The following is a 25,870-nucleotide window of genomic DNA, read 5'->3' on the forward strand; positions in this document are numbered from 1 at the left end:
TTGATTTTTATTATGTTATCTGTGGTTCTTACATTTGGATCTGTCTGGCTATGCGCAGTGTTGGGAAGTCATTTCTTCACAGTTAAATGAAGTTTTCAGGTGAAGGAGAAAAATTCTCTGAACAGCAGAATGTCCTTTCTTGGAAGTTTAAGACTTAAAATTGGAAATCCAATGATATTGATATTATTTACTTGTTATTCAGGGGACAGACACTAACAGAGGCAGTTATGCATAACAATTTCCTTTGCCATTCTTAGAAATGCAAGGGAGTAGCATGAATGCATCTGTTTGGAACCTTGAGGAAATTCAGATGTGAATGCAAAACTCACAGCTCAATCTCTAAGGCTGCAAAACTGGAATAGCAAATTAGGGAATTTATATTCACAGCTCAGCTTTGCTACTTAGATCTATGTCTATTTAAAAGTGATTTGTGAATACCTAAAAAAAACATATCTAGGAGCTTTGAGGGAAAAGAGAGGTATTGGGTACTTCAAAATTGCAAAGGTAGGAGATATTTGACACATAAAAGAACATTTCAATCAATTTCTATTTGTTTTCGTCTTTCAGAGCTTCCCTTTCAAACTACTCTGGCTTTTGCTCTGACACTTTCTACATAAACTGTTCTTCTGATGTTACATCTGCAACAGAACTGCATAGGAACATGGTATCAGCTCATGACAATTTGCATAGAAGTGCAAATTTATTATGTTTAAAGAAGTTATAAAATTAAAACACTTAAACCCATGTGGTTTGGTAATACTGAATTAGAAACAGCTTACAGTCTTTTATAGTCTGACTGTGCTCAAAACAGAGTTCTCTGGTTGATGTGACATGATTGTATGTTATGATTACAAGTGTTAACCTTTCAAAATAAAATGTTCAGTTTCTTCTTTTAAATACCAACTGCTTATAGGTATAATACTTGCTGATATTTGTTCACTGACAGTCTCACTTGTTTTCAAGCCCCACATATTTAAAGTTGTGGAGTGTTAGATTGATGTTTCTTTTTACTCAAATGTCATATTCATCAACTGTACTGTGCTAGCAGATTGTTAAACAGACAAGGTGACTCGCAGAGTGACAGTGTAGTGATATGATGTCCCAAACCATTAAAATACAGAAATGACATGGTTTTTTTTCCTTTTGTTCAATCAGTTTTACAACACAATGGTATTTCTGTAAAACACAGGTGAGAAGGTTTCTAAGAAGATCTGTTGCTTGGAGAAAATCCTAGTTAATCAATAAAAAAAAAATGGAATTCAGTTGCAACTCCCCAGAGAGCTGAGAAATGCCAAAGACTTAGGAATAACTAATATAAGAGTATTTTATAATGAGAAAAAGACACATTATGCTATGACAAAAATGAAATTACTTGATACATTTTCCTACATAACCAGTTTTGCAGGATCTTTTCTTAAGCTGTAGTAAAAGGTATTCTATGATTTTACTTGAACAGCCTCCCAAGAATATCCCAAAAAAGGAAGGAACTTCTGCTTGACATTGTATCAACTCAAATGTCTTTCTCAACTTATCAAGCTCTTTTTATTAATGGAAGAAAAAATTGAAGAGCTCTCTGCAGAAATTCTGTTGGTGCCTTCGTTTACTGAGAGGAATAAGAATGCTGAAGGTAATGAACACTTTTCTTATTTATTAATTCTACTTTGTGCAAAAGGATAATTATATATGATTTTAAACATTAATTATCTAATTTATACCACCATATCTTAAAAACAAATGTATTACCATATCCACTCGAAATGTTTTTGAAATATATGGATTTATATTTGAGCACAATGACTTGCAGAAAAGAACTGATAGTTGTGTGTAAAGATGTGATGTACAGTAGTTACTGATGGAAAAAAATAACAAACTGTCAAACACTGTAACATTATATCTCCTATTGAATTATATATAAAATCCTGTGTTTCATATAGGACAAAACAATACGTAAAGTCTGAATTCTTTGAAACTGTGACTGTTTCTGAACTTATCTTTGCTGCCTTTTATAAGAGAAACAAACACTGACATGGACAGTGTTTAATTGACCTTATTATACATGCAAATAAATGTTTTAGTGTATAGTTCTGCTTTAAACCGTAGTTCTTGCAAACACTAATTTGTGCTATATTTACTGTCATGTTTATCCGACTGGCTTAAGTGTGTATTTTACAGAAATAGGCTTTGCCTCAGAAAGTAAATTTGTTCACAGCCAAGCCTCAAGTTTGCATTTGCTTTAGATTCCTGGGTGACTCTCTGTATCATCTGATTGCATTCATGTTATATGACGAGAACCTAAAATTTCAAAAATTCAGGTGAATAACACCTTCCAGGTCACAGTATGCTCATAATGCTGTTCTACTCTGCTACTTCTGCCAGTAGAGAGACTCCAGATCACCAGAGAGCAAGTGGTTTCAAGAGCTTTGATTAAACTGCAGGAAAGGATCAGACCAGAAATGAGGCCAGGCTGCTTGGGGAGAGAAGATAGGTGGAGTCAAACATTCGATATCTCTCTAGTCAAGCTGCAGGCTGAGAAGAAAGATGTTTTGGGAATGTAGTCTCAGAATACTAAATTCATAAAAAATTAAAATTAAATAAGAGCAGTACTGAGGCACACATTTTGTTGATGAATTCTTCATCTGAAATACTGACACTCCAAAATAAAGAAATAAGGTTAAAGCTATGTATTTTTAGAACATACATAAAGGCTCAAATAAAATCTGCATTCAGGTTCCATTTTTTCTATTGATTTCAATGTATTTCTGCCTTCTTCGGCCTCTCAGTTTTACTAATTCTCAAGAAATGTTAAGCTACTATACACTAGGTTTTACATTTTATGCCCTTGATCCTACAAAGAGGTGTTGCAGTAATCTTCTCATAAGGGTAATGTGTAGTATATAGTATATATTCAGTAAGGGTAATTTCAAGTGTTCTTTTTATTTGTATATTCTGTGATAAAATGTAAAAAAAATTAAACTCTTGAATAGTAAATATATTTAAGTACACTCTAAGACATGTGATTTCCAATAATTCAGAGAACTTAATGATGTCAGTGTTAGAAAGAAATATTTTGCTTTCTAGGAAGTGTATTTAGGACTTTATCCTGCAAGCATGCCACCAAGCTTAATTACACTCAAAACTGCTCCTCAAAAAATGTGTTAAGTCTTCTTTGAGGAATATTCTTTTAGAGTAATCCTGTCTATAGCAAGTCAGTTCTTAAACGATGCATCTAATTAATCAAACCTAAATGGCAAGTATTACTAGGTCTTCTTGTAGGAGGCAGTCTTATGGGTAGGTCTGTTCTAAAAAAAACCATAAGATTACATTTACCCTGAAACACAGGTGAAGGCAAGTCTTTCCCATGGAATGTTAGTGAAGACATCAGACATATTTCTGTTCTTAATGTTGCCATTCTGATCAGATGATTTTATTCAAAAATCTTTGCTCATTGTACCAGTTTCTTTATAATATATCAAGACACTACCAGAGTTTTTTTTAAAAAGTCTGACTAAAGAAGGATTTATTGGTGTTATTTTCAGTCCATATCATCAGAAGTCTCAGTTGTAGTGATGAAGTGAAAGATGATTTGGTATGGGAGAATGAGAGCTATGTTCCCAGTAGTTCCAGGTTCTGCTAAGTACCAAAAGGGATTTAAGATTTTCTTTGTTAATGGCCTATATTGGGCTGATAGTTTTATTTTTTTCACTGATGAAATCTGAGCTTTGATAAGAAGGATTGATTAGAATCCTTGCTTTGTTTTCATCAGAACACATTATATTTGACTAGAAAACATAATGGCTGTCTTCTGTACTTATTTAGAAGCCTTCTTACTAGAAATCTTGCTTAATTTAGTAGGATCTAGATCTGTCCAAAACAGCTTTAAATTAATTCAGATACCAGTATCAGGTTTACAAGGCAGCACGGGCTGCAGAACCAACTTAAGAAGCAGAGTGAGTTAGCCCAGATTGGACTGAGCTAGACAGTTACCCATACTGCCTCTCACTGGTTTAAAGCTAGGTTGGGTGTAGCTAAACTACCTTGCAGTCATTGCAGTGTAGTCATATCTGAAGTATCAGTCCCCTGCAAGTCATACTGCTGGCAAATTAAGGGAAGCTGGCCAGTTCATAAAAGGTAGGCTAATATCCAAGTGAGCTAAAGTTTCCCTAGGCATCACATATATTGGAACCTTGCACTTGCTTCCTTTTCTCTTAGGTTGCTTTTAGTATTCACGGGAGCCTTTTTATCTATGTAACTCACGCAGAGATGCAACAAAAATAATGTTTTTTCATGTGCTTGTGTCAAGAGTTGTGTTTATGTGTGTAGTTCTTTCAATGGCAGTTTTAGTTGATTTTTGTTCAGCATATCCCATAGAACTTCAATCTTGATATATAGAACATGTGTAAAGTTCCATCAGAAACAAAGTAGTTCTTTGGATGGTTCCTCTTTTTAATTTTATTTTTTTTTTTTGTCCCAAAGATGGCATATGAGTTTTATCTAAACCAGACGGTTTCTTGGCCCTCATTTTTCCCTAAACCCAGCAATGACAAAGAGCAATGGCTGCATAAATTGGATGTAAGAAGAACACTTAGGGTTTATCACAGAAGAATCAAAGATTTCATATCTTCTGAGAGATTGTTTGTACTCTTAGGGGGTCTTAAGAGGGGTCAAATGGCTTCTAAGAGTTCCTTAGCTAGATGGTTAAGGGATTGTACTAGGGAGGCGTATGTAGTTAAGGGTAAAGAGGCTCCCAGGGTTTGTAAAGCTCATTACACTAGGACTATAGCTGCTTCTTGGGCGGAGAGGTCGAAGGCTTCCACATTGGAAATTTGCAAGGTGGCCACCTGGGCTTCTCTTCATACTTTTTCATTGCATTATTGCTTGGATGTAGTCTCTTCTGCGGATTCTGCTTTTGGTAGGAGGTTGCTTGTGAACCAGAAAAAGAACAGTGAAGAAAAGAAAGACATGTAGTTCACAGTTCTAGCTGGCAACAAGACAAGTTTCTTTGCAGTGTGCACAATGGAATCCTATGAAGACCAATTTAGGCAGTTGAAAATAGATGTTAGAGGGAAGTACTGCCTACCAGTGTTCTCTGATGGTAACCCCATAGCAGACAATAGCACCAAAGGAAACAGTGAACCGGAGTGAACTCTGTAGGGAGATGGATATAGAGAATTTTTTTAGGTGATGCATACTTCTCAGAGTTCAGTTCCAGAATATTGTACACAGCGTCTTCTGGAATATATTCAGAATCTCCATTTTCCCAAATTGTTTTGCTCAGATTGAAAAAAAAAAAAAAATCTATTAATTGCATTTTCCGCTTGAACCTTTCACTATTCTCCATCAAGATCTTCCTCATTTTATTGTTTGACTTTCCTTTACCAGACCTAACTTAGGATGCATTCCTCGATAAGCAGTGTGTACATGCCGAGTTTTGCACTTGGTTTCAAAATGTATTTGTGTGGTCTAAGAACAATTTTTGAAAAGGCCCTGTACGTACACATTTTATCTAGTACCAGTGTAATGTTCAAGTTTTCTCTTGAATCAAATAGAAGGAGAAAGTAATGAAAACCTCTCAGACAAATAAATGATGGTGTGGTTTTCTTCCATCCCTGAACTTTAATGTGGTGTCAAGCATCAAGACTTCTACTGTGTCTTCCTGAGGAAAGGTATCCATATTTTTCTAACATTTACAGGACCTTTATTCTCCATGTTGAGGAACCTTACTTTGTTCCACTACAAGCAATAGGTTTCAGAAAACTAAAGGAGTAGGCACCTTCTATTTTAACTTGACTAGACATTTAACCCTTCTCTATTTACACTGAGTTGAGATTCCTGAGATGTTCCAACTGGAGTTGTTCTCCTTGAAGGAATCTGGAACATTCAGCTACAGTCAAGGGTTGAGCAGGAGATTTTGGTTTAGAATCCCGCCAAATTGCAGTCTCTTCCCATCCTTAGGGTAGATTTCTCTTCCCTCTGGCTTTTCAGAAGCTTCTTATTGAGATTTAAAAAAATCAGAAATATCTAACATACTTTCATCTGTCGGTCACTTTCTTTTTTTTTTTTTTCCTATTCCAGTGAGGAAGGTGAACTTTGGACAGATCAGATAATGAGTACCAAGAAAAGCTTTTTCCAGTGGAGCTCTTTGAAAACACTGTGGGCAAAGTTGTCAAGGTTTATGAGCTTTGCCTCAGGGGACTGGGAGGATTTGCAAAGGTCTTTCTTTCACAGCAGCAAGAAGAAATTCTTTACTCTATATCCACTTATGCAAGGTGTAATAAATGGAGTGTGGAATTAAATTTACAAGGTGCATTCTCTTAATAGACTTTGAAGTTGTAAAGATTTGAGTAAGAAGGTATGATTTTTGCTTTGGTCTCAAAGCAAGATGTTCAAGTAGCTTCTTTAAGAAATATATAGCTTCAGCAGATCAATCCAAAGTAAAGATGGAATTTACACCAGGAGGGAGTTTGATTTCAGATGAATATTTTCTGTATTTGTGTTATTACAGTTTGCTCAGTATAGTACAACAAATAAAAAGTCCATTATTGAAGACAGAAAGCAGGAGGGTTTTTAATCCACAGCTAGTCAAATATTTTTTCTTTCTTTTGTTTATTTATACTGGTAGGGGAGTGATATTTCCCATTTCTGCGAGATGTATTATTTCCAGTAGAGTTTCAATAAAAGTTCTGTTTAAGCCAACCAAATCCAACTAGTAAGCCACTTTGGTGGTGCTGCTACTTACCTTAGTCACAGTTAGTGAGCTGTCGTACAAAGGGTTTCCTTGATGCTTTACTGTTCTATGCTTTGCTGTTCTATGCTGCATGCAAGATGATGTCGTAGTGACTGCTCTTATGACCCTAAATGCTATGAGGAAAGTAGAAAAGCTATGGAATTCTGTAGAAAAAAATAATAGAACTTTTTGTAAGGAAGAATAAGATTTATATTAACAATGCAAGAGATCTCTGTCGTATTCATCACAAAGCCAGAAAAAATACAGAATTGGAGAAGGAATTAAATACATTGAAGACAAAGGGGACATAGGTAAAAAGGTTGGCTTTGAAGAGAAGAGTAATCCCAAACAATTTTCAGTACATGTAAGGAAAGTTGGCTGAAGAGTTTTAATTTTAAGTGAAGCATATGTGATCTTGTCTTGGATATTTGCTTGGATATCTGCTATCTACTGGGGACTGGTAGAGCTGGTCTGATAAAGGGGAAGAGCAGTTTTGGTAGGAGGCTTGCCAGACTGCTCAAGGATGCTTTAAACTAGATGTGTTGGGGGAAGGGGGCATCATTGCATCCCAACACACCCAGTCAGTTGGCAACACCTATAATAAATGCTTGGAGCAATGTAGAGAGATTCCAGCCAATGAGCTGGCTTCATTTGGAGCATGGCTCAGATGTCTCTATGCAAACACCCGTAGCATGGGGAACAAACAAGAGGAATTAGAGATGTGTGCACGTATGATATAATAGGCATCACAGAAACATGGTGGGATGGCTCCTGTGACTGGAGTGTTGGAATGGAAGGCTACAGGCTCTTTAGTAAAGACAGGCCCGGCAGGTGGGGAGGGGGAGTTGGTATCTATGTTAGGGATAGGCTGGAGAGTATGGAATTCTGTCTGGGGACAGGTGAGCAGTCAACAGAGAGTTTGTGGTTCCGGGTTAAACGGAGAACAGCTATGGGACACATTACTTTGGGGATCTGTTACAGACCACCTAATCAAGAGGAATCTGTGGATGAAGCACTCTACAGAGAGTTAAGAACAGCCTCACGCTTGCAGGCCCTTGTTCTCATGGTGGACTTCAACCACCCTGATATCTGTTGGAGGGACAGTACGGCCCAGCACAAGCAATCCAGGAGGTTCCTCGATTGTGTGGAAGACAACTTCCTTCTGCAAGTAATAGAGGAGCCAACAAGGAGAGATGCCATGCTTGACCTCGTGCTCACCAACAGGGAAGGGCTGGTTGGAAATGTGATGCTTCAGGGAAGCCTTGGATGCAGCGATCATGAGATGGTCAAATTTGAGATCCTCAGGACAGTGAGAAGAGAGTGCAGCAAGCTCACTGCCCTGCACTTCAAAAGAGCAGACTTTGGCCTCTTCAGGATCCTGCTTAGTAAGGTTCCATGGGATATAGCCCTAGAGAGCAGGGGGGCCCAAGACTCTTGGTTGATATTCAAGGATCACCTGCTACAAGCTCAGGAGTGTTGCATCCCAACTAGAAGGAAGTGCGGCAGGAGGGCCAGACCTCCTTGGATGGATAAGGAGCTGCTGAGGAAAATTCAAAGGAAAGAAGAGGCTTATAAAAGGTAGAAGCAAGGACAGGCAGCCTGGGGAGAATACAGGGATGTTGTCCGGGAAGCTAGGGACCAGATCAGGAAAGCTAAGGCCCAATTAGAATTAAACTTGGATAGGGATGTTAAGGATAACAGAAAGGGATTCTATAGGTACGTAGCGAATAAAAGATGGACTAGGGCCAACGGAGGCCCCCTCCAGAAACTACTTGGAGAACTGGCTACCCAGGATTTGGAGAAGGCTGAGGTTCTGAATGACTTCTTTGCCTTGGTCTTCACTGGCAAATGCTCTGACCACACCACCCAAGTCTGGGAAGGCAGACGCAGGGAATGTGACAATGAAAACCCTAGGGCCACTGTAGGAGAGGATCTGGTTCGAGACCGTCTTAAAAACCTGAACGTACACAAGTCCATGGGACCTGATGAAATCCATGAAGCTCCTGAAGGAGCTGGCAAATGAAGTTGCTAAGCCACTGGCCATCATATTTGAAAAATCATGGCAGTCAAGTGAAGTTCCCAATGACTGGACAAAGGGAAATGTAACCCACATTTTCAAGAAGGGGAAAATGGATGACCCGGGGAATTACAGACCAGTCAGTCTCACCTCTGTGCCTGGCAAAATCTTGGAGCACATTCTCCTGGAAGGCATGCTAAGGCACATGAAAAACAACAAGGTGCTTGGTGACAGCCAGCATGGCTTCACTAAGGGGAAATCTTGCCTGACCAATGTGGTGGCCTTCTATGATGGGGCTACGGAACTGATGGACAGGGGTAGAGCAGCTGATGTCATCTACCTGGACTTGCGCAAAGCATTTGACACTGTCCCACATGACATCCTTGTCTGTGAATTGGAGAGACATCAATTTGATAGATGGACCACTCGGTGGATAAAGAACTGGCTGGATGGCCGCACACAAAGAGTTGTGGTCAATGGCTCAGTGTCCAGCTGGAGACCACTAACGAGTGGTGTCCCTGAGGGATCGGTGTTGGGACAGGCCTTGTTCAACACCTTTGTCCTCCTTCTTGCCCTTCTTGATGGTATAAGTGATATTTGCTTGCCTTCACTCTTTGGACTCTTCTCTTGGCATGATTGATCAAAGGTTATTGAAAGTGTCTTTGCAACAACATATATCAGTTTCCTCGGAACTTCCAGGAGAATACTATCAGGGCCATGGGTTTATGTTATGTCCAGTTTACCTGAGTATTTCCTGATCCCTGTCCACCAAAAATATATCTTCCTTGTTCCAACATTACTGTCTGGGACTTGGGATTCCTGAAGGCTGGTCTTGCTGGGAAAGACTGAGGCAAAGCAGGCATTCAGTGCCTCAGCCTTTTCCATGTCTGTGTAACCAGATCCCCTGTATCACTGAGCAATGTGCCTACATTTTCCCTAGTCTTCCATTTGTCACCTGTGTACTTATAAAAGATCTCCTTTTTGCCTTTTGACATCCCTTAGGTGCATTTGAGCTTTGGCTTTTCTAACTTTGTTCCTTGGTGCTTGGATGTTGTTTTTGTGTTCCTGTCAGGTTACCTGTCCCTTCTTCCACCCTCCATATGCTTCATTTTGTGTTTGAGTTTAGCTAGGAGCTCCTTGTTTATCCATGCTGGCCTCCTGGAATTTTTTCTTTTCCCAGCACTCTTAAGCTCAGAGGAGGTGATATTTGAATATTAACAAGCTTTCTCAGGCCCCATTTCCATTGAGGACATCCCATGGGACACTTCAAAGCAGATCTTTGAAGATGCCAAAGTCTGCTCTCCTAAAGTCCAGTGAGCTTGCTTTTCACCCTTCTCCCTGCCCTCAAAATCCTGAATAACGTCATCTCATGGGCACTGCAGCCAAGGCTGCCTTTGACCTTCACATTGCAACAGGCCCCTCCTTTTTGGTGAGTATGAGATCCAGCGGAGCACTTCTTCTCACTTGTTCCTCTATCACTTGGAGGAGGAGGTTATCAACACACTCCAGAAACCACCTGGATTGCTTGAAATGCTGATGCAAGTGGTGTCTACCCAAGATATTAATTTGTTCTTGTCAAAACTGAGGCAATATTCCCATTACTCCAAGATTTGCCTGGAGAAGAGAATCTGCATGGAGACATCATAGCAGCCTTCCAATATCTGAAGGGAGCCTTCAAGGGTGCCAGAGAAGGACTCTTCTTCAGGGACTGTAGCAATAGGATAAGGGGTGATGGGTTTAAACTTCAACAGAGGAAATTCAGGTTAGATATAAGGGCGAAGTTCTTTACTGTGAGGGTGATGAGGCCCTGGCACAGGTTGCCCAGAGAAGTGGTGCTTGCTCCATCCCCGGCAGTGTGTTCAAGGCCAGGTTGGACAGAGCCTTGGGTGACATTGTCTAGTGTGAGGCATCCATGCCCATGGCACGGGATTGGAACTTGATGATCTTAAGATCCTTTCCAATCCAAACCATTCTGTGATTCTATGATTCTATGATTTCTGAGTGAGCCCTATACCAGCCCTTCTCAAGGAGCTTCACTTGATCCTGTTCCTGTTGCCATTATTTGCTTATAAAAAACAACTGCATTAATTAACTGTCTTTTTATTCTTATCTTATTGGCATTTTCAAATAAGTAAAAACTATAAAAATACGTTAGTGTGCAATTCATATAATATATTGGGCAAAGAATAGAAATCAATTTCTGCATAGCTGTTCTAACATTATCTGTTCTCCCTAGGAATAGGTGACTGCACAATCAGTATAAAAATGAATTAATGACAAAAGAAACTATATTTTACACATTTATATGTATGTTTGTATAAAATCTGAATACAATGGGATGTGGATTTCATCATGTTATATAAAAGGAACTGCGTATAACTTGAATTTGACTTTATCATTAGTGTTCCCCTACATCTTGTTGAGGGTTTTTTTATGCTTCATATTGATATGTCAGAATGTGTTGTAGGCTGCTGACTTTTCTACAGAATTAATCTTAACTTTGATCCCTTTTATCATACTGTGCAGGAGTTCTGAAGAAAGCTAGTGGGGAGCTTTTAATAGGAGAAAGTAAAGCAAATGAAACCAATGTGTTTCCTGAACAGTTATTTCAGGTAGAAGAGGTGAGTATGAAAAGTCTTGCACTTTGTAGGGGATTTTCTTTTGTTTGTGTCTCCAGTGTAGTCTGTCGCCGTGTTCATTATAAACACCTATTTTCCTAGTTTCATTATTTAGCTACTGTAATTAATTTTAGCTGCAAAGTCTCAGTTACAATGGAATAAAATCTTACAACATTCATGAAGGATTGGTTGTTATTTAAGATTTAATAATAATATGGATTTAACATCAGAAATATAAGATACCTCATGACAAAACAGTAAAAAATGCCTAAAATATTATAGCTTTCTTCAGAATTAAATACATTCTCAAATACAGCAGAATCTTAAAAAAATCTATCAAGTTCTTAGCCTTTGATCATCGTGGTCAAATAAGAATAAATACTTACATAATGTCCAGTTTCTTTGATGCCAACAAACAACTGTGTAGTAAGCATTATGCTTTGTAGAATGTATATGCAAGACTAAGTACTAGTCTGGCTTACATTTACTACTAAACACATTTTTATTTTTGAGTTTTGGGGGCCTAAATGCTCTAAGAAATCTGTTATTTTACATTAGTGGCATTTAATTTCCTAATGGCTCAATTTTAATGCTGAAATCACTTTTTAAAATGTATGTTGAATCAGTCTGTGAGACTAATGTTCCTATTACAGATTGCAAAGAACAATATCTTTGAGAGAAATGAGCTTTACTTGACCCACAAATAAAAAAAAAAAAAAAAAAAGAAGAAGTAGGGAATGAAAGAATGGGCATCCATGGAGGCTGTCTCTGTGCTCACTGGAGTTCATTGTTGGGAGGGAGAAACAGAAAGGAAGGAGAAGGCAACTTCTAAATTGGAGTAAACTGGAAGGGCTTCACTTAATACCCCTTCCTTGACTTCCAATTTAGTATTATAGCCACAGTTCATTAGGAATCCTTTTATTCTTTTCTCCTGCAATGCACTTATGGTGGGCATCTGTACTGTATATCTTATGTCACTAAAATATTTCTCTTTACAGTGTTGCAATTCTCAGTTTGCTACTTCCGGTAATGTTTAAGTCTGCTGTATGTCAGATAAGCAATGCAAATTAAGATTAGTGGAAAAGTAATGATGTCCTACTGTGTCTTCTTCTCACAACTGCTGCATTTCAGATAACTTCAGGGGTCTTTATTTATAGAAGGCAGGGAACTGTTCTAAACCATAATAAAAGCCAGCAGTGGCTCAAACCTAGAAATCTCTATTTAAACATTTTAATCTTTGCTAAATCCAGCTCTAGAGAAGGGATAACCAGTGTGGCTGTTTTAAAACCAGCTTCTTGAAAAGTTTTCCATTAATATTCATGGTTAGTACCATCCACTTATTGCCTTGCAGTGAATATTATTGCAGGGTACACATTGCTGGATTACTTGTTAAACTGTTGAAAATGGTCACACTTGATTAAGTGCATTCTGTTAAAGATTATAAATGCATAGATGAAGAATGGCTTTTAAAAAGCTGTCTTGTTTAAATGGAATCTTTTATAAATTTATTTCTTTAAAATTTGATGACAAATTTAATATTGTTATGCATGTTCAATTTTGTTGAGTGTATATACTACTTCTAATATAATTTCAAGCAAGCAAATTTTAAGTTACTCCGATGAATTTCAAAAGGTGATGGTGTCCTTTAGTTTAATTATGAATGTTTGTATAAGTTTCAGACAATAATAACACTCAGGAATGAATTTGGATTGATTTAATGTAAATATGTGTTTCAGCCTATTTTGCTGAATTTTGGCTGGAGAAATGCATTTAAAGACCTGTCTTCTTCTGTGGCTCACTGTATAACAATAGCAATAGAGGATTTTTCAGCTAAAATTCTTCAACATGAGCAAAAAGAAGAGTTTTCAGCTGCAAGCTATGCAATGAGTCTTGTAAACAACCAGCAAATGAGGGAGTCCTGCAGAGCAGTCCAACAGGAGGAGCAACCAAAACGAATTGCTAAGGCAGGTATCAAAAGATCTGAAGTTTGAGGGGAGACAGAATGCCAAGGCTGTTTGCCATCTACACTTTGAAGTACTTACAGTACCATTAATATTCTATATCTTATATAAATGGAATTAAAAGGAAAGTGAGAGGCATTATAATATGAGGCTAAGCAGAGCTTTATACAATAGCCCATAGTCTATACTTGAAAGAATTAACTTTTAAACTTTGCCGGCATAATTTTTTTCATCAAAAAAGTTCTAAAACATTCTGATTTGTATCAGCTCTGTTACCAAGTGGTTTGATGTAGCTATAAAGGGATTTCCTGTGTTCATATCTTTAGGCATGCCATTTAACTAATCAGCAAAACCAATAATGTGGCCAAATTAGAGTTCTTTGATTTGGTTGAAAGGTCATTTATGACGGTTAATTAAATTGTTTTTCTAAGGAGATATATGCTTGAAATTTTGAGTTGTTTTCTTTTTCTTTAGTAAGCTTTGCAACTGTTCTAGCAAATTCGGAATACTGTTAATGAATATTTGCTCAAAATAACATAGAAGCTTTGGGGAGATAATTTTAGGGAGATCAGTGTATGAATTTAGATGGAAATGACACGTTTGTTTTCAAATTCAGTATTAAGAAATATGTTTGTATTTTTTAAAATAAATTATTTGAGAAAATTATTTTTGTTTACAAGGAATTAATGTTATGCTTTGAATGTACATCTCATTAAATCATGAACAAAATGAAGGCACTACTAGCAAAGATGGTTTTCATTTTTTTCCTATTATATTATGCAGCTTTCAAGCAAGAAGGAATGAAATAATTTATTTATTGCAGATAAACGTTTCTCCCCTGTATAATAGAATGAAATGTTTTTAAAGCTGATTTAATATATTTATGCTTTATGCCAATTTCATTATTCAAGAATCTGACCCTAGTGTATATAAATTAAACAGTGCTGTCAGAATACAAATAACAATGCCATGTTTATTTCTCTCAGTTTTGTTCTGACATCATGGAAGAGCTTGACACATTACTTCCATTGGCTCTGGCATGCAGAGATGATTCTCTTCAGGAAATCAGAGCAAACTTTGTGGAGGCCTGCAGCAAAGTGGCAACAGCTGTCCTGTCAAGACTGCAGGAGAAGAGCAAAGACGTCCCCTCCAAAGCTCCCGTGCAAGACTTGTATGCTGCCCTTTCCACAGCAATATATGTCTCTCAGCATTTTACGGCGTATAGCAATTTAATGAGAGAAACAAGCAAAAAGTGAGTCCCTTTGCCTTACAATGGTTTAATTCGAACATAAATAATACAGGGCTTCTTTCCATTTTGGATGATACGGCATGGTGGTAATTTTCCAAATTGCATCATATTTTTCAGCACACTCACTGTGTGTGTTACTTATGGGAAGAGCTGAATCAAAGCTGTTGATAATCTAAAGCATCTATTGCAAAACAAATTATTTGTATGTTTAAGATCTACATTTGATTTGCAGATCAATGTTTTTTATTTATTAAGCTTAAGTAAATAGGATGGTCCAGTGAACTGAATGTTCTTTGCTATTATATAAATAAAAGGCTAAGGCATGAATTTCCTTTTCTGACCTTTGCAATAGCTGAATTTTCATAAAATCTGATTTAGCACATAGCAATCTTAGAGGACAGTATAAATATACATTCCTGTGCCTTTTCCTTATACCATCTGTATCCAAATATGTGAACAAATACATCCACTGTAGTTTTAGAATTTATTTTTTGTCGCACACAGAATAAAAATTAGAGATGATATGAAGTAATAGTGTAAATTCTATGTCAGTGTTTGCCATGGGAGGCAATATAACTACATTTGCTCTGCTTTTAGGAAATTTTACCTGAAGATACTAGGAATCTCTTTATTGGTCCACATTTTTCTGACACGTAATTTAAAAGCAGAAAATGGGAGGGACACCTGAACTGGTGCAGTTTTCAAGGAATGTAGGATTTCTAAGGGTTTGTGTGCACTGCTGAGCTGCTTTCCATTTGATGTTTTACTCTCTCCTGCATGAAGTATAAGTTTGTGAATGGGAAGTTTGATCCAAAATATTGCTCAATAGTTCTACTCATGTGTATTATGAAAGGTTCTTAGTACATGCCTACCAAAAATAATCTCTGGACTCTGTGTTTATGTTTTCTTTATCACACTCAATGCTGATGCAATTATGTTTCAACCCAGAATCTCCCAGTAACTGGATGAAAAACATACTTTTATCTCAGAAAATAGAATGAATATATTTTTCAGTGATGTGGTTAAATGAGAACTTGGAGATGAGCAGATATATGTAAAGAATTTCTGAAACAAAGGCCAGATGCTTTTCAAAAGTGAATACTAGTCTCAGCCTTCAAGACTGAGAGGAAATTAGTGATTGATAACTAATAATCAAAACCATTTGCAGTACTGGGGATTGTTACCTCCTACTGCGCAGCCTTTCAATCTTTGCCTCTTTGATCATTCTCTCTGAACAGACCCCTGTCCCTCATGCCTGTCCAAAAATATCAGGAATTCATCAGTGTTCTTCAGTTTCAAATTACGAACTACTGCGTCAGAGTCTGTGCTACAAGCATATTACAGGATGCTGAGAGCCACCACTGGGATGACTACAAAGCTTTTTATGAGGTATAAGGTTAAGTTTATTGCGCCTCCCTTTTTACAAAATGTGTTTTACTGGTTGCCAGCTCTCTAACTAATTAGAAGCATAAGATCAGCATTATTTTTACATAAAGATTATTGGATTTTACTGCTTTGAAATATGTATTATCGCAGGCAAATATCTGTAGGAATGATGTAGGAACACATAAGCATTTAAAGATGAGATAAATTGTTACGATGGCGTGTTTGTGTCATTTGCTTAATAAAATATTGTGTCAAGTTCAAGACATTTATACAGAACTCAGTTAAGAAGACATTCAGAAGTCATTTTAACTCTTCTTACAAAAAGCATGACATATGAAAATGAAAGCAGGTTTTCTCTTGAAAATTTTTAATGCAATTCTTTGCTTTTTTTTTTTTTTTTTTTTAACTAGTTCCCCTTCTTACCTTTGGTAAGTGAAGAATGTAACAAAGACAGACTATCAATATAGTTACTTTCAGTATTCAACAGTATATTTCTGAGATAACTACTGCTATTTCATCTGCATTTTGAAGTCACAGATCTAGTCTTAAACCATAACCCTAACGATTCTGTGGAAAAAAAAACCCTGCTAAAAAGCTCCTAATGATTCTCTGAAAAAACGATCAAGTGAATTATCATTTATTGGGGTTTTTTCTTCATTCCATTCAAATGGAGACATAGACTGACGTATACTGTTTGAAATTATTTTCACTTAATTTCTGGATGAAGTGGAAGTGTTATATGTTTTTTTATCATGAATAACTGAGATCTCTTGGAGCCAGCATCCTGCTGTTCCTTATGTCATTTGCTGTGTGAAAGAATTAGGGTGGTTTTTTTAACCACTTTCTAGAACTCTTACATGAGAGAAAAGTCTGTGTGATACATGTATTCTACAGATGTAATATAAAAGCTGCTGAGTCAGTGACAGAAATCTGTGCTAGACAGGTGTTGCAGACCTTAGTATGAGTAATTATCAAAATGCCCACCTCTCAAGGATAAGTAAACAAACATTTTACTTTTGTTTGAATGTGAGCACAGGTGTCCTTGGTTGATCAGGTAAGAAATTTAGCGGCTTTTGGCAACTGAAAAATCATGACATGATCTTCACTTTACCATATGGTGCCATGTCCTGTTTTTTAAGGCACCAATAACTGTTCACTGTGGAGGAAACCTAATTGTCAGAAATAGCTGTCCCAAGAAAAAAGGGTGTAGATTAGCTAAGCATTTTTATCATCACTGATCAGAACTGATGTGTGTAGGAAGGGATGAAGACAGCTGGCATCTCAGCTCTGTGTTGTTTGCAGGACTAAAGGTGGGATGTAATTTTATGTCATCGCTCTGCTTTTTTTATTGGGCCATGGTCCGTGGACCAAGAGTGTACCATGAGCTGCTCAGGGTGCCTGCAAGAGACACGATGCTAACCAACCACTACTTCCATTGTGCTCTTGTAAGCATCTGAAATAAAAGAGGTTGGTGTAAGACTTATTGATTGTTATAGAGGCAACAACCTACTGAAACTCCTAGCAACAAAAGGTAGCTCCTTCTGAGGTCTAAGCTCTGCAGGAAGTGTGAGGCTCTGCCTCTTAAATCACACCGATCTTGCTGAGCTCAGAGAACAAGAGTAGCTTGGAGTCAGGTGCCAGAAGACTTTACCACTCATCAAGAGCAGGCTGTGGTATGAGTGCCTCCTCCCTCAGTTGGAACATATCTTGCACTTTTGTGAGTCCCTCATTCTAGTCTTGCATACTTGATTACAATCAAAATGGTAATCCTACACTTGAAGAATCACATAAGTTACTCTTCTTTTTCCCCAATAATATATGACTTTCAACTGGTATTAAAAAGAATATGTGATAGCCTTCTTTTCTGTCCACCACTAATGACATATTGATTAATAAGACTGCTAGACTTACTTGTTGTGTAAGTCATCTGGGAAAAAGCCAAACCCACTGAAAGACAAAGGGAAAGGAGGAAAGGGCAGGGGACAGTGTCTGTGTTTGATTACACAGAACTGCAGTTTCCATATCCATTTATTTGTTTGTTTGTACAATGGTGATATCTGAGAAGAACAAGATTGCTAGCAAATGGTTATTACATTCTGTAAAAGAATTTGCTGCATTTTAAAAATAAGAATAAATAAAAAAATATTAAAATATCTTTTGGATTTTCATAACCGATTTCATGACCTGCTCAGCCATCCTCCTTCTGACGCGCACCTAACTCAGTAGTGGCAACTGTGATTAAAAGCCAAAAGACCAGTTATAATTAGGGGATGAACACATTACTCTTTTAATCACTGTGAGATCACCAAAAGTTCCAAATGCCTTTTAGGTAGAGATTTTGCGTGATACAAGTAGTGAATTGGTGGTGATGTAAGATGTGAGCTGACCTCTGAGAGCAGTTCCTGTTCAGCACTATGAATCTGAGCTGCCAGAGAGGGAAACTCTGGGTTCGGTACAGTGAACACATGCTGTGTAACTGGCCAGGCCTCCAGCTTAGGCATCCGAATGGAGCCTTTAGCATAGCAGACATCTGCTGTAGCTTTGGGAACTTATGTTTTCTAATAGTCAAAGAATAAAGAATTGTCTGTTCAAACATAATATTGAGTGCCTTATGCAGTAAAGCACAGCTACTTATTTCGTGATGTGTAAGCGAAATAAAAGCTCACATCTGTTTGTATAATTTGAAGCCTGCAAAAATAACAGATGTTTACCAGTAGAAATGACAACAAATTGGAAAACAAGTCAGAAAAGGGGAAGGAATCTTGTTTAGATCTTCAGTGACACTGTTGCTTCTGCACTAGTGGTACAATGTTACAAAATGGGTATTACTCAATTTACTGCTTTAGACTGAACAAAACAGAGAAACTAAAGCATTTTGTGTTTAAGGTTACATAGTTAAAAAGTAAAACTCACCAACATACAGTAACTTAAAAAAAAAAATACTCTATGTTAAATAGTCAGTTTAGAATTATATTTCTGGTTGCTAAGACTGCATGGTTTTTGAATTTTTTTTTTTAATTAACCATTCTATGATTCTATGAACTAAATAAATTAGCTTCCATTAGGCATTCAAACTAATTATTTTTTACCTGGTAAATTTATTCTGTAACAGTTGAAATGTTTTTTACAAAGAAAGGGAAATGTTAGCAAAATGTCTGTGAGGTAGGGTTAGGGATTTACTTCTGGCAAGTTCTACTGGAAGGTACCCCAAGAATAGTCATGGTGTTAGAGAAAAAGGCAAAATTTTACGATAACTAAACATTAGAAATGATTATATTTGAAAATTTATAAATCAGTAGTGTGGGTTTGGAAATACTGTAATTTTCCAGTACAGTCTGTAGTTTGTACCAGAGTTATTCAGTAACCAATGTTAACAATGGTAGGCTAGGTGGTAAGAGCTAACATAATTACATACGGTAAAGGGCATACGGGTGGATTTAAAAAGTATTGTGAAAGTCTATCGAAGTAGAAATTAATGGATACACCAGGGTAGTCAAGTGAGAACAAGACAATGCTGGCGTCCACACAATGGTTGGGATATATCCAAGGAACAGAAAGGTGAAGGAGGACAGAGCGAGGAAGACTTCTTACTTCATCTGAGGAAGACTCCTTACTTCATCAATGCGACCACCAGAAGAGGCTACGCAAGCGCAGAAGAGGCTGATGTCGTAATAGACTGATGTGGCAATCCTTGATGCATATGTATTAGTTAATGATGCAATCCGTGTTAAATATGTATTAGTAACCAAATTTTAGTGTATAAATTGCGAACGCGATGTGACGAGGTCGAAGCCAGATTTGGGCGAGTGCCCCTGGTTTCCCAGCGCTGCAATAAAGCACCTCATATAACCATTCCGGTGGTTATGTGTTTATTCTTACGCTAACATTTTGGCGACCCAGATGGGACCTCGCGGGCATTGCTGAGGCGGATCGCGTTTCGATCCCGCTCCAGCCGGCACCGAGAAATTCTCGGGGAGCCATCGACCGCGACCGACCTCTGCTGCTCACGACGGACCTCTGACACGGTAAGAAAGGTGCTTTATTTAAGTTACAGAACCGGTTTCTAGTAAAAGTATGGTGTATTGACCTTTGGTTAGGTCTGGTAAAAGCCTGCCTGTAATACGCAGCGAAAAGCTGCGTTTGGCTGGGCTAGTAGTAAAGCCTGCCTGTTAGACGCGGTGAAAGCTGCGCTTGGTTGGGGCTAGAGAGCTCTCGGGGTAAAAGCCTAGGCGCCGTCCGTTAGACAGTAGCGAAAGCTCTGCAGGTTCGGCAAACGTGGTTATGGTATTGGTATTTCTGCTGCAGGATCAGCATCTGTCTGTGTAATTCCTGTAACGTAGTGGTAAGTGTGTGTGCGTGTTTTGGAGATCTCTTTGTATTTACAAAATGCCATTGGTCCCTAAGTCGTCTCCATTAGGTTGTTTTTTTTAAGTCACTGCAAGGAGGGTCGGTTTGGGCAGAGCATGCAAAAGAATAAACTAATTGATTACTGTAATGTACGGTGGATGCAATATGAATTAGAAGACCAGGAAAATGGCCTGAGAATGGAACTTTACAGTATAATACCATCTTGCAGTTGATGTTGTATTGCAAAAGGGAAGGAAAATGGGACGAGTTTCAAGGGAGGCAGGAGCGAGCTGGAAAGCCCTGCTGCTGCCTTCCTCCCACCCACCTACCCCTCCTCCTTTACCCCTCTCCTTTCCCCACTCCCTTTCCCTCCCTTCAGAAAAAAGAAAAATGAAAAAAAAAAAAAAAAAAAAAAAGATGAAACCTTTAAAAAAAAAAAAAAGAGAAAATATGAATGGCAGAAATCCTATGGAATAATGGTTGTTAAGGTAAATACTAATGAACAATGTAAGGGATGTGTTACTACTAAGAAAAGAGGTATAGGGTGTCTTGCTTTAAAGAATAATTTACAACATCAGAAAGATATTGAAAGCTTGGATTTGACAGTTGCCCCATCAGCCCCACTGGCATTAAATGAAGAAAGGGGGGGAGAAAGAGGATTTTGTAATTAAAAAAAAAAAAAAAAAAAAAAAAGAGAGAGAATGAATGTAGACAGAATGTGATATAATCAATGTGCCCTTTGCAAGCAGGAAGGAGATTGGAAAAATGAATGTCCATCAAAAGGGGGGCAGTTCATGTCAACAAGAAATCCTTTTGCAGGATCCGACATGGCTAAAACAATGTTGTTGGGGGATTTTGTTAATCAAAGCTGACTAAGCCAAGCAGAAAATAAAGAACCCCTTGTAAAGATCCAACTAGGAGAGGAGGAAGTAAAATTTTTTTTAATGGACACAGGGGCTACATATTCAGTTTTAAATGATTTATTTAAAAGAACTATGACAATTGTGAGAGCCACAGGGAAGGAGGAAATACGGCCATTCTTGCAGCCCCTAGATCTGCGATTTGGAGGGAAGGAATTAGCACACGAATTTCTATATGTACCTGAATGCCCCATTCCCCCTTTAGGACGGGACTTATTGGCCAAATTGGATGCAATAATCATTTTGAAGATGGTGTATTAATAATGCAAATCCCCGAATCAAAAGCAGGACAGATTTTGGTTCTTAAAAAAAAAAAAAAAACAAAAAAAAAAAAACAAAAAAAAAAACCATTGCTCAAATTCCAAAAGAGGTAAAAGTGGCTGTGATACCGACAGTTTGGGAGACAGAAATCCCGGGAAAATCAAAAGCAGCTCAACCAGTAACAGTGGAATTAAAAGATGGGGTTAGGCCAGTAAGAGTTAAACAATATCCTTCGAAGCTAGAGGCAAAGTTTGGGATTATAAAAAACAATTGAGAAATTTTTGAAATGTCGAATTTTGGAAGAATGTGAATCAGAATATAACACACTAATTTTTCCAGTAAGAAAATGAAACAGTGAATATAGGTTAGTACAGGATCTGAGGGCAATAAATAAAATAACAAAAGATATCCCCCAGTAGTAGCAAATCCTTATACACTGTTAACATCTGTGAAGGAAAAATATAAATGGTTTACAGTGATTGATTTAAAAGATGCCTTCTTCTGCATTCCTCTTAATAAAAATAGCAGGAAACTGTTTGCATTTGAATGGGAAGAATCCACAGAGTGGACGAAAAACAGAACTAATGTGAACCAAACTACCACAAGGATTCAAAAACAATCCAACCCTTTTTGGGAATCAATTGGCTAAGGAACTGGAGACATGGACTACTCAAGGAAAGGTACAGGTACCGAGATCACAATATCTCCGATTGCAATACGTAGATGGTATCTTTATTGTGGCAGAACAGAAATCATTATGCATAAAAGTGACTATTGAAATCCTGAACCAGCTAGGAATAAAAACTGCATAGAGACAATTTGTGCCATTCCAGAACCATGGAATTTACATGAGTTAAGAACATTTTTGGGCATGGCAGGATGGTGCACGTTGTGGATAATGAATTACGGACTTATTGCTAAACCCCTGTATGAAGCCCAAAAATCACATGCTTTTGTTTGGGACAAACCACAGAAAGAGGCCTTTAAAAACTGAAGAAGATGTTAATAAAATCACCAGCATTGGGACTCCCAGATTTGACAAAGGACTTTCAGTTATTTGTCCATGAGAGGCAGAGATTGACGTTGGGAGTATTAACCCAGAAAATTGGAAGCTGGAAAAGACCAGTAGGATATTTTTCAAAACAACTAGATCCGGTAAGTGCGGGATGGCCTTCATGTTTAAGAGCGGTAGCGGCAACTATTGTTCTAATACAGGAGGTCAGAAAACTGACTCTGGAAAACATATGGAAGTGTTTTCACCACATATGGTAAAAACTGTCTTTGAACAAAAGGGGGGGTATTGGTTATCCCCTAGCCGAATGATGAAATATCAAGCAATCTTAACAGAACAAGATGATATGAATCTAAAGACTACTAATTTGTTAAATTCAGCAGCTTTTCTAGGAACTGACCTAGAGGAAGGAACTCTTGAACATAACTGTACAGAGGTCATCGAGCATATATATATGCAACCAGAACAGACTTAAAAGAGGTACCTCTTGAGCAACCGGACTGGGAACTTTTCACGGATGGAAGCAGCTTTGTGGAGAACAGAACACAGTACGCAGAATATGCTGTAACAATGCAACAAAAGGTAATTGAGGCAAAAACATTACCTCCTGGGACGTCAGCTCAATGGGCAGAGCTGATAGCTCTTACAAGAACGTTGGAACTGAGCGACGATAAAAGGTGAATGTATGAACTGATTCAAAGTATGCGTTTGGTATAATACATATACACGGAACATTGTAAAAAGAACGAGGACTGTTGTCTTCACCAGGGACTGATATAAAATATCAAGAAGAAATTTTGAAACTGATAATTGCTGTACAAAAACCCAAACAGATAGCCAGTATGCATTGTAAAGCACACCAAGGAGGAACTTCGAAGATGTCCGAAAAAAAAACACTGGCAGATTGGACAGCTCGACAAGTTGCCCGAAAGGTATGGAACATGATGGCCCTGATACCTCTCAAGGTAAGACCACTCCATACCTATCTTTCACAAGATCCTAATTATTTAAAAGAAGATGAAAAGCTGGCAGGACTATTGGAGGCTCAAAAGAATTCTGAAGGGTGGTATACAACAACAACTGGACAAATAATAGTACCACCAGCAATAATGCGAAAAATCCTACAAACTGAACACCAAAAATGTCATTGGGGTGCAGAAGTATTGGTAACTTATTTAAGGCTAGGAATAATTTCCACACAGATGTTAACGATGGCAAAAGCAGTAGGATCAAAATGTGAAATTTGTCTAAAAAAAAAAAAAAATAAAAATAAAAAAATCCGATAGTAAGGAGACAAATTGAAATAGGAAAAATTAAAATAGGAATGAAGCCAGGAGATTATTGGCAGGTTGATTTTGCGGAATTACCAAAAGTACAAGGATACAAATATCTGTTAGTAGGGGTTGACACCTTTTCTGGATGGCCAGAAGCCTTTCCCTGTCGCACCAATCAAGCAAAAGAAGTGGTAAAATGGTTACTTAGAGAAATCATTCCACGGTTTGGAGTTCCTTTAGGAATATCATCAGATAGGGGTCCACATTTTATTGCCAACGCAGTACAAGAAGCTAGTAAACTATTAGGAATATCATGGAACTTACACACTCCTTGGAGGCCCCAATCTAGTGGACAGGTAGAAAAGATGAACCAAACAATAAAAAGACAAATCTGTAAAATATGTCAGGAAGCCAAAATAAAATGGCCACAAACATTGCCTATAGCTCTGCTACGAATTAGAATAAAACCCAGAAGTAAAATGTCAGTAAGCCCCTAAGAAATCCTCTATGGAAAACCATATGAGACACCGGAACCCAACCCTAATACCCATATTAAAGGGAATCAGGATGTTTATAATTATGTGCTATCTCTCGGTAGAACCTTAACTCGACTGCGAAGCACTCTGGTGTAGAATAGGCCACTATCTCTGGAAAATCCAGCACATGATATCCAACCAGGAGACCAAGTATACATCCGGAACTGGAATAAAGAACCATTAAAAGAACAGTGGGACTGACCATATCAAGTATTGCTAACCACATTCACAACAGTGAAGGTAAAAGGAATAGATTCTTAGATACATTATACACGAATAAAGAAAGTTTCAAAAATCTGGGAAATACAGGTACTAGGCCCTACAAAACTAAAACTGGAATGTAAATAAGATGCCTGCGTTCTATTATAAAACTTTGATTTTCATATGGTCGTTAACAGAGCTGACAGCTGTTTTTATCCTAGCAATCCCTCGGAAAGAAGTTTTAAAACGACCTAAAACAAGATGCCATTCTGACTTGCAAGTTCGCAAAAACCACTCCAATAGGACCAACACCAACAAGGGTAGTTGTGAAAAAGATAAATGGTTCTATAGGACTGGATATACAATTAGCCATAGCGAAACTAAGGTTACAAGAAAAAGGACTAAAAGATCAGTAAATTCAACACAAATAATCCAATTGTATCATCGAAATCCTGAGGAAAATTTAATGACAGGACTGATTGAAGATTTTGCAAAGATGAAAAACACAAGTAGAATAACAGCTTGTTTACCAATACCCAAAGCGGCAGGAGAACCAACTGAATGGGGAATAATAACATTCTCACTTTCAGAAATTAACAGAGCAATCACGTGTCAGGAAAAGGAGGTAACGGAAAACATGACAGTGACAGAATATCGAGAAGAAGGTGTTTTTGGAGATCCTGCAGTTTTAGTACTGAGGTCAGTCTGTGAGAGATACCAAAATGCTCAATTTACCTCTGTAAGAGATGAATGGGGAAAATGCATTTATAAGAAAGAAATCAAGATAAACAGGCAAAAAAGGGTGTGGGAATGTGGAAAAACAAATAGTTCAAAACAAGACTGGAATGCAATTTGGTCAGTGAGCATTTTACAGAAATTCCAATATATTGGGAACATCTCTTGGTGTCTTAGATGGACAGGAAAACAAAACTTAACAGAAAATATAAACATCAGTAACTTACTGTCCATAAATAGGGTTAGTCAAAATATAATCAAAAATGTTTCTTGGTGGAATTGTACCAGAATCTTAGATTGTGACACTGACCTTGAGAAAATTACAATACCTCCAATCAAGATTGCTTTAAAGGCAGGATGCGCGTGCCGAGGACTGAAAATTGGAGGAAAAGTAATACAAGCCCCCGTTGACAATATAGATTGTAAATATTCAGCAGTGCATAGTATGGGACATTTCGTTTGGGCAGCAAGTGACGGAACCTGGACTACCCACCTACCCATGGAAGGTCCAGCTAAAGAAATTACTTTAGGATTACCAACTCTTTGTCCAATTTGGAAAAAGTCACCATTCAAAGGCAAATTAGAAATCTTACAAATTCGAACAAGAAGAGATATAGATAATAACGACA

The 25,870-nt window shown here is 37.7% G+C and overlaps 1 protein-coding gene across 8 annotated transcripts in view; it reads left to right on the plus strand.

Moving 5' to 3' along the window:
- The window catches only part of KIAA0825 (KIAA0825 ortholog), a 252,279-nt gene that overhangs the window by 66,562 nt on the left and 159,847 nt on the right, over positions 1–25,870 (plus strand). For all 8 annotated transcript variants that reach the window (XM_065663713.1, XM_065663710.1, XM_065663714.1 and 5 more), the window contains 5 exons: positions 1,457–1,627; positions 11,268–11,362; positions 13,096–13,323; positions 14,307–14,572; positions 15,808–15,958. In XM_065663713.1, the coding sequence (XP_065519785.1) occupies positions 1,457–1,627; positions 11,268–11,362; positions 13,096–13,323; positions 14,307–14,572; positions 15,808–15,958 (911 nt within the window). The remainder of the gene's footprint in view (positions 1–1,456; positions 1,628–11,267; positions 11,363–13,095; positions 13,324–14,306; positions 14,573–15,807; positions 15,959–25,870) is intronic.

The sequence above is a fragment of the Lathamus discolor genome, chromosome Z (genome assembly GCF_037157495.1).
Source record: "Lathamus discolor isolate bLatDis1 chromosome Z, bLatDis1.hap1, whole genome shotgun sequence".
Lineage (NCBI taxonomy): Eukaryota > Metazoa > Chordata > Aves > Psittaciformes > Psittacidae > Lathamus > Lathamus discolor.